The 18,188-nt window shown below is 37.8% G+C and overlaps 1 protein-coding gene across 1 annotated transcript in view; it reads left to right on the top strand.

The window, feature by feature from the left end:
- The window catches only part of LOC131031396 (peptide chain release factor PrfB2, chloroplastic), a 172,454-nt gene that overhangs the window by 89,730 nt on the left and 64,536 nt on the right, over positions 1-18,188 (top strand). The window contains exon 5 of the mRNA XM_057962513.2: positions 2,913-3,217. Coding sequence (XP_057818496.2) covers positions 2,913-3,217 — 305 coding nt within the window. The remainder of the gene's footprint in view (positions 1-2,912; positions 3,218-18,188) is intronic.

Here is an 18,188-nt window from a genome sequence, read left to right on the forward strand (position 1 = left end):
CTCTTAATTCTAGGAACAAATAGAATATCACTAAGATGGAAGGACATGCCAGATTCCAAATTTAAAGAAGTGTTACCAAAACCTCTTACCGAATACTGGGCATCATCACCAATTACCACATGAAGGTTGGACTCTTTCTCCATCAAGTCTGAGAGATGTTCTCGATATCTCGTGATGTGTCTAGATGCACCAATGTCTATCAACCAAGTGTGGCTATCGGTTGGCACATTGTTGGACAAGGCAAAAATGAATAGGTAGCCTTCATTCTCCTCTGAATTTGCAACTTCATTCTCCTCTGAATTTGCAACTTCATTCAGATTGGCCTCTCCTTGCATGGGCGGATTCTGACATTCTTTAGCATAGTGTCCAAACTTGTCGCATCTGAAGCAACGGACATGTGAAAGATCCCTTGGCTTCTTCCTTGAATTGTAAGTTGGAGGTCTGAAGTCTCTATCTCTTTTGAAGTTCTTCTTCTTCCAATGGCCTCCCTTTCTTTTGACATGTTGAGATGCAAGCACATGTTGATCTCCTCCATGAGAGCCTTTATGCATTCCTCTGGCAGCAAGGCGAAACTCTTCTTGAATGCAATCTGACCGGAGGCGATCAAAGGAAGGAAATTCAGCTCTTCCACTTATGCTTTGAATGATTGGAATCCAAGAGTCAGGAAGACCATTCAAAGCAATCATGACAATATCTTTGTCCACAACTTCGCTTCCAACGGCGCTGAGTTGGTCCTTCAATTCTGAAATCTTCATGAAGAAGGACATGACTGAATCTCCTTTGCTCATTTTGACTTGAAGAAGTTGCTGCCTCAATGCAAGTGTCCTGCTGATGTTGTTGATCTCATACATCCCTTCTAGATGTTTAAACATCTCTCGGGCTGTCTTCAATTTGGAGATAACTGGAACAAGATGATCCTTCACGGAATCAACAAGGAACTTCTTTGCCTTGAGAGCATTCTTCTTGAATTGCTTTAGCTCTTCCGGATCTGAAGGTTTAGTCAGATCCTTGTGTTCCACAAACTGTAACAGCTCTAATTCTTCAAGAGCAAGGACACAGACCTTCCATGAAGTAAAATTGAGGGCACCTTCAAGTCTATCCTCTACTTTCAGACCTGTAACCATCTTGCAAAACTAAAACAACAAACTAAAAGTGAAGGACAACTAATAATCTGATTATTTAGAATGAACCTAAAGCTCTGATACCATGTTAATTTTAAGCAATCAGATTATAATAGACTGTGAATGAGCAGTAACAGCAATGAAAACACAAGACAAAAGACACCAATACCCTGGGAAAACCTCCCTCTTGGAGGTGAAAAACCCAGCCTCAAAATACAATATATATTATCTCAAATGTAGGCAATTACAAGGCAATGAACTTATCTCAGATTGCTGTCCAATCAACAAGTTAGCAGATCACGATCTCTCTTTACATATCAATGGAGATTGCAGCCCTTATCAACAGCAGATGGCTAAGAAGGATCAGCAAAAGATGTCTAAGACTAGATTCGCATAAGAGTAGTCCTTATCAAGTTCACATGGTGATCTTGACAACTTCGCCACACAATCAACCTTGATGAATTCACACAATAGGCTTGGACAAGTTCGCATAAGTGGAGGAGAGATCGCTGTTAAGAGAGCAAATAACATTTGCATAAGATAATGATTTCTAATGACTTCGTTTGCTGTTAGATTTATATCCAGCCTTTGGCGTCAAACCCTCAAGTCGGCTTGCATTTAGTTAATTGATTTATCTGCCATTTATTGCCTTCACGATACATGTTTGGGTCCAGCCCAAAGTTACATTTAATTGCCTCTACGTTACATGTTTGGGTCCAGCCCAAAGTTATATCTATTTGCCTCCACGTTACACATTTGGGTCCAGCCCAAAATAATTTGAATTACATGAGAGATAATACATTTGTATTTAGAATGCAATAATCAGGTATCCGAGCTAGCTATTATTTTCAACAAATATTGTATAATAATGATGTAGTCAATATAATCTTATCTCCAAGAACGACGTAGAAGAAAAGTTGATTTTGCTAAAAGTTTTAAATTTATTTTTAGTGATATTCAAAACCTTAACTCCTAGCTGTTGCATTTCTTAATAGATATACTGTCATTTTCTCCATCTCTACTTCCTGTTTATGGTGACATAATGCTTGGATAAGGACTAAATTGGTTTAGGATTGACTGATGAGAAAGCCCTAGAAATGTGCATAGAATGACCTCTTAGTTGCATTAATTGCTGGTTGAATGTTAGGACAACCTGCTTTACTTTCATATCAACTTGATGATCCATAACTATTTATGTGGCAAAACTTAATATCTTTTCAGGTCATGTTATAGATATCTCTTTCTAGACGGTCATGGCTGCACCACAAAGATGCTTGATGCACCTCTTGCAACGTTTTAGTAAAGCCGTTGTATATATACCATATGGAATGTGTGAGGTCTAATATTATCTTATAGCTATGCCACATGTTAATAATAGATTACACTTTAGAAATTGATGCAGTCACATTCTCTTCAGAGAGGCATCTTGTACTTTTTACTTTGTACTTTATGACTTGAAAGTATATTTCATTGCTTATTACTTGGTGCAAGGATGCAAATGTAGATGATATATATTAACATAAATTTCCTTCTACAGCCATGTCCCTGATGAGATATTGTTTTAAATAAATCATTTATTTTTCTAGGAGACCATTATTGAGAATATACTATGTTTAATTTCCTTTTAATACACTTCTTGCTTCGATATCTTTTCCTGGTGTAAATTTGTAACAAGCGCAATCTTGTCATACATTATGCTCGAGTGTTGAACTTTATCGTATTGTTAAAGCATGCAAAATTTCTCGATATGATCTCTTATGCTAACCCATCAACAGAAATTTGCATGTCCAGCGAGCAACGATGAGATTGGATGGAGATTTTGCATTTGGATATGCAAAGGCAGAAGTTGGTGTCCACAGATTAGTGCGGATCTCTCCATTTGACAGCGCAAAGCGGCGGCATACTTCATTTGCTGCTGTAGCTGTGATTCCTATCCTAAATGATGCTTCTTCTGGGTTCCAGATTAATGAGTCTGATCTTCGTGTTGAAAGGTTCCGATCTGGGGGTCCAGGTGGTCAGCATGCTAACACAACAGATAGTGCTGTCCGCATTGTTCATATTCCAACAGGAATCACAGCTACATGTCAAAATGAAAGGTATATTGTGAGCAGAAATATATATATATATATATATATATATATGCAAATCATATTTGGGAATGAACTCTTTAGCAGTTTTAAAGAAAGAGAATTATATTAAACCTTGTATTTGTTATAAATCTCTAAATCAAGATGCATAACATGATTAAGTTGCCTAAGATCCATTAGTTCTTAGCATTTCTTAGTTTTGCACTCAGATTCATTTTGCCAATCAATATTAGTAGGAAGAAATCTGCAATCTCCAAAACAGATTTGGCAGAAATTGGGGGAATGTTATTTGGCATTTGGGATAATCTATGTATGATAAACAAGGCTGCATGGGTACGGGGGTACTTGGAGACTTTGGAGACTGGTGCTGGTACCGGTACGGCTATTTTTAAAAAATAGGAGACGTGGGTACTTGGAGACACCAATTTTTTTTAAATATAATTTAATAATTTATAGAAATTCTGAAAATATAATGACATTAAATATAATATAATAATTTAGTAATGGCTGTTGCAACATTTTAATAAATCCTTGTGACCTGCATTTGTTTTGAGTGTTATTTTTTTTCCGTTTGTACTGCATTTTGATTATTTTGTTGCCTGTGTTTTTTTTTTAACATTTTAGGGTTTCCTTTTTTTTGTTTGGCTTGGAGACGGTGGGAGACGAGTGGATACGTTACCGAGAAGTCTCCTCTTTATGGAGACGTTTCCAACCAAGTTTCCGGTGCAGGATACGCATCCGAGTCTCCGGGACAAGTACCCATGCAACCATGATGATAAATCATATTTGAGATTTCTACGATTTATTTATTTTTTCCCTTGAATGATGGCTGCTATGATCTAAATCTAGAGAGTACATATAGAAATGTCACAATAGCTTTGGTATTTAACCTTATAGATAATAAATTGTGTATTATAAAGGGTGTTCTTTTTAATTTTCCCTAGTGATACAGCACTAGTGTAAAAAGGGCAGAACCTGAAGCAGGGACATTTGAGGGGTGGTGGGATGGGGATGAAATGCTCCCCTGCTATCTTTTCAAGCACCACCTGCAGGGGGAGTTGCCCCTGGGACAACCCTGCAATGTAGGTTGGTAGCCCTTTGCAGGAGGCATTCGCCACACTTTGAAAGTTATAAAAAAAAACATTGCTAGATTTGTAGACTTTCTTTTCATATTGTTTTGAGTTTTCTAAGTCCTCATTACTATTCCCTAGAAAGTAGGTAAACCAATAACAGAGAAGAAAATAAATAAAAAGAATAACAATATTCCACTTCTACTGCATAGCCCTCAGCTTTGGCTCCCACGCTATGTATTACACAGTGAGTCCTCTATAACCTTTACACTATCCTCTTAATTCAAGCAATCCCTCAAGTCCTCCATGAGTAGAAGATGAAACCTATACTTAATGAGTTAATGTAATCTTATGGATCAGGTTGGAATCTATGCACATCCTCCATTCACCATTGTTCTTCGATGAAATTACAGCAAGAACTTCCTAAGGACTCAGACTTTCCTTTATTAAACCTTGTTCCAACAATTCTTTAACTTGCTTATTCAACTCCACACTCATATTAGGACTCGTTTTGTGTGGTGCTCTTGTTTGGCAAGTTGGACCTTGAAATCAGATCCATAAGGTATGATATGTTGCCCATTGGTAACAATCCATCTACCATTCCCTTGCCAATCACATCTGCAGAATCCTTGAGCAATGCAATAACTTCTAGCTCCTTAGAGCTATGCACCTCCATTTGGTCCTATGCAGGCTTGACCACTAGCACATAGCAGTCTTGCAAATCCCTTAGCTCCTTGAGAATCTTTTTTGCTAATAGCATCACTTTGCTCTTTTGTGTGGACTCTTCTTCATCCTTCATGGGAAGTAACTTGAATTTCTTCCAATTATTCCTAATGGTGAAGGTGTCCTTGTGCCTATATGTTTTGTGCATCTATCATACTACCATGAACTTCCTAATAATTTGACGCCCCTTATGCAACCTAGAGACTCTGATGATGTGGGGTACTTTATAGTCCTTGACTCCAACTTTTGTACCATCTTTGAGGAAGCTAAGTTATTGGTGCTACCTCTATCAATGATTAGCTTGTAACACTTTCCTCTGAACTTACACTTAGTTTGGAATAGACTCATTTTCAACCACAACTCATCATCCTTGTGCACAAATTTCAATAAATCCTTGAACATCATCAAGTTGTCTCGAGCCTATAGGTTTGCACTTTCTATTGCGTTACTTGATGAACTTGCCTCTTCAGCCTACACAACATGCACATGCTTTTTGGTGTTAATTTGCTCTTTTGCAGCTTTTAGACACTAAAACATGTGGTGACCTACTTGTGCACATCAAAAGAAAGTCTCTTTGAAGCATTTCTCACAACTTTGTCTTTTGCACTTAATGAAGTGCCATTGGTGTTTATGCTTTTCTTTTGTGTAGAGGTATGCCTTACTACACTCTCCTTGCACCCATAACATTGTTGTGCACACTTTGTTATCTACAATGCTTCTTTTCCACCTTGAGCACCATTTGGTAGGCCTCCTTGATGAATTGAACTGTAAGCAAGCACATCTCATTCTGGATGGAGATGCTTAATCCATTCACCTACCTGGACAATTTCTCAATGCCTTCTTCCACATGACCAAGGTGAATGTATAGTTTGTAGAACTCCTCCATGTACTTCTTTTGGACATCTCCCTCTAGTGTAGGTTTTGGAATCCAACACATTATTGGTCAACATAAACTTCCCTTTGATCTTAGTTACCATGCAATCCTAGTGCAAGCTCTTGTGCTTCTCCTTTTGGACGAAATTCTTTAGTCAAATTTCACCACATGGCAACATGCCCATTCAACTTCATGGTAGTGTGCTTGACTCTCTTTGGGTCCTCGATTTCATTGAACTTGAAGTATCTCTTCAACTCATTGATCTTGTTAATTGGCTCCTTTTAGCTTGGGAGATCAAACCTCAACTTGCTTCTGAGATTCAATAAGGCACTAGCGAATCTTTCCTTTGTTGTGATGTTCTCAACATCAACTACATCCATAAGACCTCCTTGTGTGTCATGATCTCTTCTCTTACCATTGTTGATGTCTTCCATTGCCATTGGACCTCTTATCTATGCAGTTTTGATGACTTTGGTCTATGCTTGAAGTGCTTCCAATGCATCAACCGGATTACAATGAGGGAGTGACAAGAAATTGGAATCTAACTCTTGAGTGTGCCAATTTAGATGCTATTGTTGCATTGCTTGCTGAAATCTTTGTAGATGAGACAACTTCTACATATGATAGGGCTAGTGAGAGTTGGTATTGCAGTTGATTGTGATTCAAATGAAATTGAACCAAATTGTGACCTTGGTGCTCTCAATGAAGAGCCAAATGAAGATTATTGATTGTATTTTTTATTTTGTATTGACATTTGACAAATCATTGAAATATGAATTGCACTTCATGCGTATTGCAAGTTGTGAGCTCTTTAAATATTTTTTTAACTGGCAAGTATTATATATGTATGTTGTTAATGCAATAGTAGCTTTTGCAAGATAAGACTCTCCTAACTCATTTTGTTATTAACTTATTCATCTATGCTATTAGATTATCTGATTCATGCTTTATATAACATTGATCATAATTATTATATTGACAATTGGATAAAGATAGATTAGATCGACGACTTGCTTAACATAGTTAAGCATTGATCTAAATGCTATTAGTTATCAGACTTATTTACTTTGACACCGATTTACTATCGGGTGTGTTTACCAATCTGTTATCATCTACAATGACAGCGATTTACTATCGGGTGTGTTTACCAATCTATCATCATTTACAATGACACCGATTCACTATCAGGTATGATTATCAAACTGTTATTATTTGCAATGACACCGATTCACTATCGGGTGTGATTATCGAACTATTATTATTTGCAATGATACCGATTCATTATCGGGTATGTTTACAGATTTGTTATCATTTACACTAGCACCGATTAGTTATCATCGAATGGATCGGTTGATATTGGTAAGAGTCACGACCAAGTGACATCTTGGTCGGACATGTCTAAAAGACATGTCTAATCAAGGTGCCACTTGATCGTGACAACCTTACTATATATACATCATTCAAAAGAAAGGAGATGACATTGAAATCGATACATGTTCATTCTCCATACCTGCAGCAAAAGAAAGATAACAATATTATTGTCATAGTTATATTATCAAAATTTTAAATACACCATCCTACATATAACTTGTTCTTTAAATTGGAAATTGCAATAACATTTACATGGTATCAGAGCCAAGTTGATCGAACTTGAGGCTATTCAATTTCGTGAAACAAATTTAAGATCAAGATTATATACTACATCACATTTCTCCAATGGCCAGCGCTATCAGATTTGAAGACAGACTCGGAGGTGGCGATGATTTTTCAGCCTGGAAATTCAGAATTTAGATGATCTTAAAGGAGAACAAAGTGGATTCATTTGTTCAAACTAAAAATGACCAACCTGAAATTGAACCCGACAAAACAACATGGATTGAGGGAAATGAAAAGGCAATAAAAATAATATTTGATGGGATGACAAACAACATAAATGCCCATCATAAGAAAACATCAGACAACCTATAAAATGTTCAAAGCACTTGAAAACACATTTGAGATATCAAATGCAAGTCGAACTCTAGCATTAAAACGAAAAATAAATCATATCACCATGAACAAGGGGGAGACAATCAATGCCTACTTTATGCGGATATCAATTCTAAGAGATGAATTAGCAACTCTAGATTACGAAATCCAAAGCAAAGAGTTAACACTCATTGCTTTAAATGGGTTGCCTAGTGGATGGAGCACATTCGTCCAAGGCATCAGTGCAAGGTCCAAGTATCCTAAGTTTGAAAGATTAAGGGATGATTGTCTCCAAGAAGAATCAAGATTGAACAAGATGGGAATGAAACATAAGAATATAGATGAAGACCTACAATTCCTAAACACTAACTCCACCAAGCAAAACAAGAAAAGGCAGTTTAGAAAGAGAAAAGGTCGTCAAGGCAAGAATACTTCAAAGAAGGACTTATCTCACATTCAATGTTCAGATGTGATTAGTTCGGACACTATGTTGCAAAGTGCCCGGAAAGAACCAAGAAACATGCTACATTTGCCAAAGTAGGAAAGACTAAAGGGGAAGATGACTCCGGAAAATATGTATTCTACTCAGCACTCACAAGCCAAGCTTCTAACAAGATCAACTCATGGGTGATTGATAGTGGTTCATCCAGGCACATCACAGGGTTTAGAGAAGTACTTGACTCCATGACAGAGGAGAGTGATGAGGACGTAACCATCGGAGATGACTCCACACATCCAGTCAGAGGAATAGGAACCTGCACCATCAAATTGAAGACAGGCATATCCTTGCGCTTGAAGGAGTACTATATGTCCCCGGCATCAAAAGGAATCTAGTCTCCATATCGGCACTGGACGATAACGGATACAGAGTGACATTCATGGACAACAGAGTATTGGCTTGGCCAAAGAACTCTTCAATCAAGAAGGCAAAGACCATTGGACAGAGACGGGGCTATTTGTATGAGCTATGCACGAAACCCAACCTAGCCCTAATCCATGAAGCCACTAATGCAAATGAAGTTTGGCATAGAAGATTAGGCCATCTGAACTTTAGGGCTTTATCTTCAATGGGAAACCTTGTCACAGGTCTACCCAAGTTAAAGCAAGATCATTCAGGGGCATGCAAAGGATGTGCCCTAGGTAAAAATACCAAAGGTACATTCCAAAATAGTACTAGGAAAACTAGTAAAATTCTAGAGTTAGTTCATTCTGATGTATGCGGACCTATGTCTGTATCCTCTCTAGGGGGATTCTTGTATTATGTAATATTTGTTGATGAATACTCTAGGAAGACTTGGATCTACTTTCTGAAAAATAAAGAATCAGAAGAGATCCTCTCTAGGTTTAAAGAATTTAAATCACTAACTGAAAACCACTCAGGAAACAAAGTTAAAACCCTAAGAACCGACAATGGGGGAGAATACACATCAGATTCGTTTAAAGAATTTTGTAGATATAATGGGATTGAGAGGGAGCTTACTATACCTTATAACCCCCAACAAAATGGGGTAGCTGAAAGGAAAAATAAGACTATTGTCGAAGCTGCCAAGGCCATGATTCTAGATCAAAACCTTAACACAAATATCTGGGTAGAAGCATCCAGCACCACAGTATATATACAGAACAGATGCCCTCACTCCCATCTTGAAGACAAAACTCCTGAGGAAGTATTCACTAAAATTAAGCCAGATATCAGCCACCTTAGGATATTTGGATGTCCTGTCTATATCCATGTACCTAAAGAAAAAAGACTAAAACTAGAGCCTTCTGGAAAAAGAGGATTGCTTGCAGGATATAGTGAAACCTCCAAAGCCTACAGAATCTATGTACCTGGTCAAAGAAATATTGAACTAAGTAGGGATGTAATCTTTGAGGAGGACCTAGCCTTCAAAAGAGCTCAGAGCTTCATAGAACTTGAAATCCCTACCTCTAACTTAGATGAAGATTGTGCTCCTGAGTTTCAGAGGGAGAACCTAGATGAAACTGAAAATGAAAATGAACACTCACCTAGAAATCTCAAGAAAAGACCACTATGGGCCACCAAAACAGTAGAAGAAGCTCAGGGGTTTGCTGCTCCTTCAAGAACCTTCAGAGAAAGCAAAAGGCCTAATAAATTTACTAGCTATGTTGCTCTTATGAATGATTTATCTAAAAACAAACCTGACAATGTAATAGATGCCCTTAAACATCAAGTATGGAAGGATGCTATGTCTGAATAGTATCAATCCATAATAAAAAATGATGTATGGGAGATTGTTCCCAGGCCAACTAAGAAATCTATTGTTTCTTCTAAATGGCTTTTTAAGATCAAACATGTAGCAGATGGCAGTATTGAAAAACATAAGGCAAGATTTGTAGCCAGAGGGTTCTCTCAAAAGGAAGGAATAGACTATGAAGAAACATTTGCTCCTGTAGCCAGATACACCTCAGTAAGGACTGTGCTAGCCATTGTAGTAGCAAAGGGATGGAAGGTACATCAAATGGATGTAAAGACAACTTTTCTCGATGGAGAGATATCTGAAGAAGTATACCTAGAGCAACCTGAAGGGTTTGAGATTCATCATGCAGAGTCTCATGTGTGTAGACTCAAGAAAGCTCTATATAGGCTTAAACAGGCTCCCAGGGCCTAGTATGAAAGAATTGACACATATCTATCAAAACTAGGCTTCTCTAAAAATGATACAGATTCTAATCTCTACTACAAACAGAATAAAGGTGATATGCTAATATTGATTTTATATGTTGATGACTTATTAATCACAGGAGAAGATCACCTTATAGATCAATGCAAGAAAGAGCTATCCAAAGAATTTGATATGAAGGACTTGAGATTCCTTCACTATTTCCTAGGGTTGGAAGTATGGCAAAATTCTGATAACTTTGTTCTAAACCAAGGCAAGTATACCTTGGACATCCTGAAGAGATTTGGAATGCTAAACTGCAAACCCATGACCACTCCAATGGAAACCAATCTTCATAAACTTAAAGAAGCAACAGCAGAATCACCTTCTACTGACCCCACTCTATATAGGCAAATGATTGGGTCTCTTATGTATCTGGTAAATACAAGGCCAGATATCTGCTATGCAGTAAATGCTTTGAGTCAGTTTATGTGTGAGCCAAAGGAGATACACCTGGTTGCAGTAAAACACATTATGAGATATTTACAAGGCACCTTAAATCTTGGTCTCAACTGTGAGAAAGTTGATCTTAATCTACACGGATTCACAGATTCGGATTGGGTTGGAAGTGTGACTGACCGGAAAAGCACCTCTGGGTGCTGCTTTAGTTTGGGATCAGCCATGATATCCTAGATCAGCAAAAAGCAGTCTTCTGTAGTGCAAAGTTCCATCAAGGCCGAATACATTGCAGCCTCCATGGCTGCCCGAGAAGTAGTGTGGCTTAGAAAGTTACTTGTGGGATTGTTTGGTGAACCTATGAAACCTACTATCATCCATTGCAACAATCAAAGCTGCATAAAACTTTCAGTGAATCCAGTGTTCCATGATAGATCCAAACATATTGAGATCCCATACCATTATGTACGAGACATGGTAGACAAAAATGTGATCAAATTGGAATATGTTAGTACAGGAGAGCAGACTACAGATATTCTGACCAAACCACTTTCCAAAGTGAAGGTTGATCACTTCAGAAAGGGTTTAGATATGATAGAAAGGTAATCTGCTTTGTAAATAAGATGTTTAATGTGTAAACTTCTTTTGCCATGTTGAGACATTCTGGGTTTTACCCCCTGTGTTCATATCTAAGAGGTGACGATCTCTCAGATTATGAACACTTGTATGTAGACATCATAAGGTGACGATCTTATGATTCTCAAACCAGTTATCATGTTGGATCTCTGGTATGTCATGGATGTGCCATGATGGTGTTGTGATAAAACATTTGAATAAAAATTTTGTGCACATATCACAACCTGGATAAGATGAGGATTTAACCATCCTCATATGTTTATCCTTAGTATTGCATGTTTAGGCAATACTGATATCACATGTTCAGGTGATATCTTGTCATAATAAAATGATGAGTCTTTTATATCACATGGTTAGGTGATACTCTATGTCACATACTTATAGTGATGTTTTATATTTGTATCTTATGTCCTGATGGTACTTCATATGTATAGATGATATATATTCTTGGAGACTGACATTATGGAAAAGAAATGTGATGCAGGTTACTTTATTTATCTTCCAAAGCTAAGAGGGAGTGTTAATGCAATAGTAGCTTCTGCAAGATAAGACTCTCCTAACTCATTCTGTTATTAACTTATTCATCTATGCTATTAGATTATCTGATTCATGCTTTATATAACATTGATCATAATTATTATATTGACAATTGGATAAAGATAGATTAGATCGACGACTTGCTTAACATAGTTAAGCGTTGATCTAAATGCTATTAGTTATCAGACTTATTTACTTTGACACTGATTTACTATCGGGTGTGTTTACCAATCTGTTATCATCTACAATGACACCGATTTACTATCGGGTGTGTTTACCAATCTATCATCATTTACAATGACACCAATTCACTATCGGGTGTGATTATCGAACTGTTATTATTTGCAATGACACCGATTCACTATCGGGTGTGATTATCAAACTATTATTATTTGCAATGATACCGATTCATTATTGGGTATGTTTACAGATTTATTATCATTTACACTAGCACCGATTAGTTATCATCGAATGGATCGGTTGATATTGGTAAGAGTCACGACCAAGTGACATCTTGGTCGGACATGTCTAAAAGACATGTCTGATCAAGGTGCCACTTGATCGTGACAACCTTACTATATATACATCATTCAAAAGAAAGGAGATGACATTGAAATCGATACATGTTCATTCTCCATACCTGCAGCGAAAGAAAGATAACAATATTATTGTCATAGTTATAATATCAAAATTTTAAATACACCATCCTGCATATAACTTGTTCTTTAAATTGGAAATTGCAATAACATTAACATATGTATACACATACGCATGTCTTTATGTATATCTCTATTAGAGTGTCAAGTCCTATGTGCAAGTAATGTGTGAATTTGTGAAGTGGTAAGATTGCTATAAAAATACTTGATTGCTGAAATTCTACACAATTCAAATTTATTGTGACCTTTGGAATGGTTGTGCACCTCATTGACACCCCTATGAAATCATTTACCCCATTGTGAGGATGGTCGGATGGAAAAGAAAGGCTAATGCTTGTGACTGGCCTTTGAGCAAGGGCCTTTGTAGAGGAGAATAACTGGCAATCTTTGAACCTATTGAATTTCCAATAGTTTTGATGCGATAGTAATAATGTTTGTCTTGAATAATATGTTACTGCTTCAAATTGTGGACCCATTTAATTATTTGAATGATTCTTGAGTGTCTTGTTGACTCTAGATAAAAGGTATAAATGTCACTTAGGCATCAAGAGATTAACCAAAGTTGTAGAACAAGAAGTGATATTCCCTTGGCAAATTAGAAGGATAATCTCTAAATTCTTGTTCAAGATCAAGAAAAATATATTAAAGTTATTTTGAAAAATTGAGTTCTTAGAATTTATAATTTTGTTTAAGATATCCCAATAATAGAAGCTCACTAATATTCTTTTTTAAACTACTTGTGTGGAATTTTGCAAGTATTCCTAGGTACCTTGTAATGTCTATTAGTTGTCAAAATACCTCCACTTCAATCTGCAATATAATCAGCTCAAGGCTTGAGTAGTTCTCTTGGAGAGCTTAACAAGTCTAGGGTTGTAATTTTGCATGTTTAATTCTCTAGTGCCTCGGTGTTTTTTGACAAAGCTAATCCTGAATTTGTTATGCTCCATAACCTTCCTATTGGAAAAGTAATGTATTTGTGGTCCTTGGCTAATCTATAATATGATTTACTAGTGGATTATAGCTATCTTGTAGTTGATGAAGATAAGTTTAATATCTAAGGTAATTGGACAGCGTAGGTCTACATAATGGTCTTGAAAGACCTTGGTTTTGTAGTTGAGTTTTGGAGCCTCATGAGCCAATTGAAAAGAGAATTTTTTAATGCCACAATCCTTTTTTTCCTGATTGTAGTCAATTAGGTTCTTTGATGGGTTAAACCTTGCTAAGGAATAAGAATGTAAATTTATGATCATTTCTCTTTAGGAATCTGTTGGTGTCTGTTTTGTCATCTACCAAACATTAGGATAGGATACCCGAAGGTATTCTATCCTCTCCTGAAAAATCACTACTGATTCCAAGGTCTATATGTGCGAACAAGCGACTTTAGTGGAATAGCTTCTTGGGTAGTGTATGCCGAAATTTCAAGGGGGACTTACATTTGACAAGTATCTTGAACTGCTGGACTTAGATGGATTTAGCAATTTTAGGCTCTTCTCTTTTTTTTTGGAGAATTTTCTGGGATTTAGACTTTCAAAAGAAAGGGAAAAAGAGATAGGGTTTAGGAAGGCTAATCTAATCCTACGAATTCTGGAGACGGTGTCAATTGGGTGCTCTCGAGAAACCAAGCCTTGCTTCGCCACACTAGGGACAACTACACAAGGCCAGTGCAATCTTCAATGGGTTGTGCTTATGATCGAGATGTTGGGATGCACAGGGGATAGGCTCAGACTAACTTTGCACGGTAGAATGGAAATCATCCATTTACCAAAAGTATGAGCGAAGACACACCATCAATTGATACTTATCAAATCCTTCATTCAAATTAACAACAATGAAAGCAAATTTAGATTAATTTTAACTAAGTGTTGAGGCAATTGAAACCATGCAAATCATTCAAATAATAGAGATTACAAAGCAGCGCACATGCAATATATTATCTGGAAATGACCTTAAGCAACAATACATCAAAAACCTCACACCCTCCAAATGAGAGGAGGCAACCTTATATAGTTTTTCAAAATGAAAGAATGGCCGAGATCAAATAGCGATCAAGGGCCCAGATTGAAAGTTATAAACCCTAATTAGGGTTTCCCAAAACTAACTACCCTCGACCAATTACATTTGGGACACTTGTCCTTCCTGCTAAATATGAACCATCAATGAAAATAGAAGGTTGTTGCATTGTGAAGTGTGCCCTTCTAGAAGCTTCTGGATAAGTTAGGGTCATCGAACCTAGACATGCTGACTTGGAGCGATCTGATTGGTTGGAAAATGACGAGGCGCCACCTCAACGTGTTGGATGTCTTTCTTGAATTCTCCAATTTGTGTCAAGAAATCGTCTAAGTATGGAAATTTGGTTCCTTCTTGTCGCCATTTGATTCTGCTTGGGAGCTTGTCTTTTTTTTAATTCCTTCAGGAGATGAAATTCTTCAAGAAGTTGGAAGTTTATCTAACTTTTCCATATTTTCACCAAGTCTGAGAACTTTTCTTTCTTGATGCCTTGAGATTCTTTCAAGTGCCTCGAATTTGGAGAAGAAATCCCCTCGTGAAGTTTTTCTCATACTTGGCCAAATTTTGGCCCTCTCTATACTCGGACGAACCTTGCTCGTGGTCCCGTCTTCAATTCTGAATTTGGCTCGAAACTCCATTTGTGTTTTCTGTGATGATCCTGCCTTCAGTTGCCAGTTTATGTTGCGTGGGAGGAGGGTAAAAGCTCTAGATAACCCCTTGCAAATATGAAATGATGGGATCAAGTTGTTTAGGCATTCGCTGTGATCATGTCCTTCTTCTCGATACCCTGACATGCCTTCATCATAATTGAGGAAATTGGAATTTTCTTTGTGAAACATTTCTCATACTTAATTTTGGCTGTCTTCACGCCCTGATGAACCTTGCCTATGAACTCGTCCTCAATCTTTCGTTTGGCTTGAAACTTCCAATTGCGATCTCTATGATGATCTCGCTTCTATTTCCTCCTGCGACCTGTAAAACCAAAGGAAAATAAGTTAGAAATCTATCTTGGATTAAAGAAAATCAAGGTTGTGAACGGCTAAGTGTTTGGAAAATTTCACTTCATTTTCATACTTAGCCATGAGAATGGGATTTTCACATGTAAATTCTCCAACCTTCAAGATAACTGTGATTACAATCCAACACCAAGTGTTATAACTCCGAAAATTTCTTATACTTAGCCAAAAAAATGATTTTCCTCCTTTAGAAATTCGAACAAATTCACTAAAAATCATTTCTCAAACTCTGGAAAAACTCAAAAAATACATAAATCTGCATCATGAATTTAATTTCACCTTCAAAAATACTCAAAAATTCAGGAGAGATTCAATAATTCGTCCTTATATTGGTTGTCTTTCTCCAAAAATCTGTGAAACTTTTGTCCAAAAAGTTTATCCAACTTACAGCAATATCCAAAACTTTCTCCAGATGAACTCCAAACTGAAAGTATTTTACTATGCTCTCCTTAATATTTTCAAACTTCTTGGTGTAGAAATGAAGTTTACAACGAAGTATTTGTATATAAAGTTAAATCCTCAATCAGAAACCCTTAAAATCTCCCAAATCATGTTTCCAATTTTAACTTCATTCTTTTGGAAAGTGTTGTCATGTTTCCAAATTCGAAGAAAATATCTTCCAAAAGTTTCCAATTTGGTTATAAGTTCGAAATACTTATTAATCTTCCAATATTCTCTTTAAAAAAACTTTCCATTTTGGATTTAAGTTTGAAATCCTTATCAATCTTCCAATATTCTCCTTTTGAAAACTTTCTATTTTGGATTTAAGTTCGAAATCTTGAAGGATTTTTATGACATCACTTTGTATTTTCGTTGATTCTGTTTTACTTTTATGTGTAGGCGGACTTTTCGAGGCTTACCCTCATCTTCCTCAAACTTGGGCAGACTTTCCTTACCTCTCCAAGGCATGGCGGAGTTTGAGAAGGCTCTTCAACATCATACTTAGCATCTACTTCCTTGGGCGGAGTTTTGAAGGGTCCCTTCAACATGGAGGGCGGACTTTGAGCAAAGCTCAATCAAGGCAAATTTTTGGCTAAGGCATAGGGCGGACTTTGGAACACACCCCCTAGGCGGACTTCTAAGACATCTCCAACATGGGTGGACTTCTAGACCTTTGCATCATTTTGCTAGGGTAGGGTGGAGTTTTAATGGGTCTCCAACATAGGGCAGACTTTGGACTTCACCCCTTGGGCACCCCACACACATGGCGGACTTTAGAGTGTTGGCCATCATGGTCTCTTCCAAAACATGGCGGACTTTGAAGGGTTGGCCACCAACATGGTAGGATAGGGCGGAGTTTCAAGTGTTGGCCACCAAGGTGCTAGGATAGGGCAGAGTTTCAAGACCATTCACTCAGCAGTACCTTGGGTGGAGTTTTGGATGACCAGCACCATGGACGAAGTTTTGGTGAGTCTCCTTACCTTGGGCTGACTTTGGACTTGGTTCCCACATGGCGGAGTTTAGAGAGTCCTAAGACATGGCGGACTTTGGAGGCCTCTCCTCATGGCTCTCCCTAACATGTGTGGCGGACTTTAGGCTAGGCTCCCACCACTTTGAAGACCTTGGGCGGACTTTGGAGGTTGCTCTTCAAAAATCTTCCCAACCTATGGCGGACTTTGGAGGTTGCTCCTCATAGGCAGACTTCTACACCTCTCCATCATGTTGCTAGGGTAGGGCAGACTTCTAATGACTCTCAATGCTTGGAGGGGGAGTTTGGACAAGGCTCCCACATCTTCTTTTCTCACTCCACAAGGCATAGGGAGGAGTTTAAGAGGCATGACCACCAATTGACATGCTTGGGCGGAGTTTTGATGTCCTTACCATCTTCATCAACAAGTTTGGGCGGACTTTGGAGAGTCCACAAGACATGGCGGAGTTTTGAAGCCTCTCAAGGCGGACTTTAGGAAGGTCTCCTTGAGGGCGGAGTTCTATGCTCCCTCTTCATAGCCTCTCCAACATGCATGGCGGACTTTAGACACCTCTCAACATGGCGGACTTTTGGTCTACCTCCCAAGACATGGCGGACTTCAGGGTGAGCACCCACACAGCCTTCTAAGGCATGGCGGTCTTCAGGCAAGGCTCCTTCATGGCCTCTCGCATCGTGGTGGGGTTTGAACCTGCAAAAATACTTCAAAACCCTTGTTAGCCAGACTTAGAATAATTTTCAGAGAAACTTCAAAATTTCACAGTTTAATCTAATTTAACCGGATTAACTTGAAATTTGAAATCCATGCTTAGGTGGATCATCTGAAGCAGCAAAAAGCCTAAAATCTAGGGATTTAGCTTTTTAGATCGAAACTTGGAATTTTCAAGTTCCGGTCGAAGCTGGTCAATGGTACAAGTGTAAACCCTAGGTTTGCATCTCGAAAAAGCAAAAAGCCTAAAATCTAGGGATTTAGCTTTTTTAGGTCAAAAC

Source organism: Cryptomeria japonica, chromosome 9 (assembly GCF_030272615.1).
Source record: "Cryptomeria japonica chromosome 9, Sugi_1.0, whole genome shotgun sequence".
NCBI classification, from domain to species: Eukaryota; Viridiplantae; Streptophyta; class Pinopsida; order Cupressales; family Cupressaceae; genus Cryptomeria; species Cryptomeria japonica.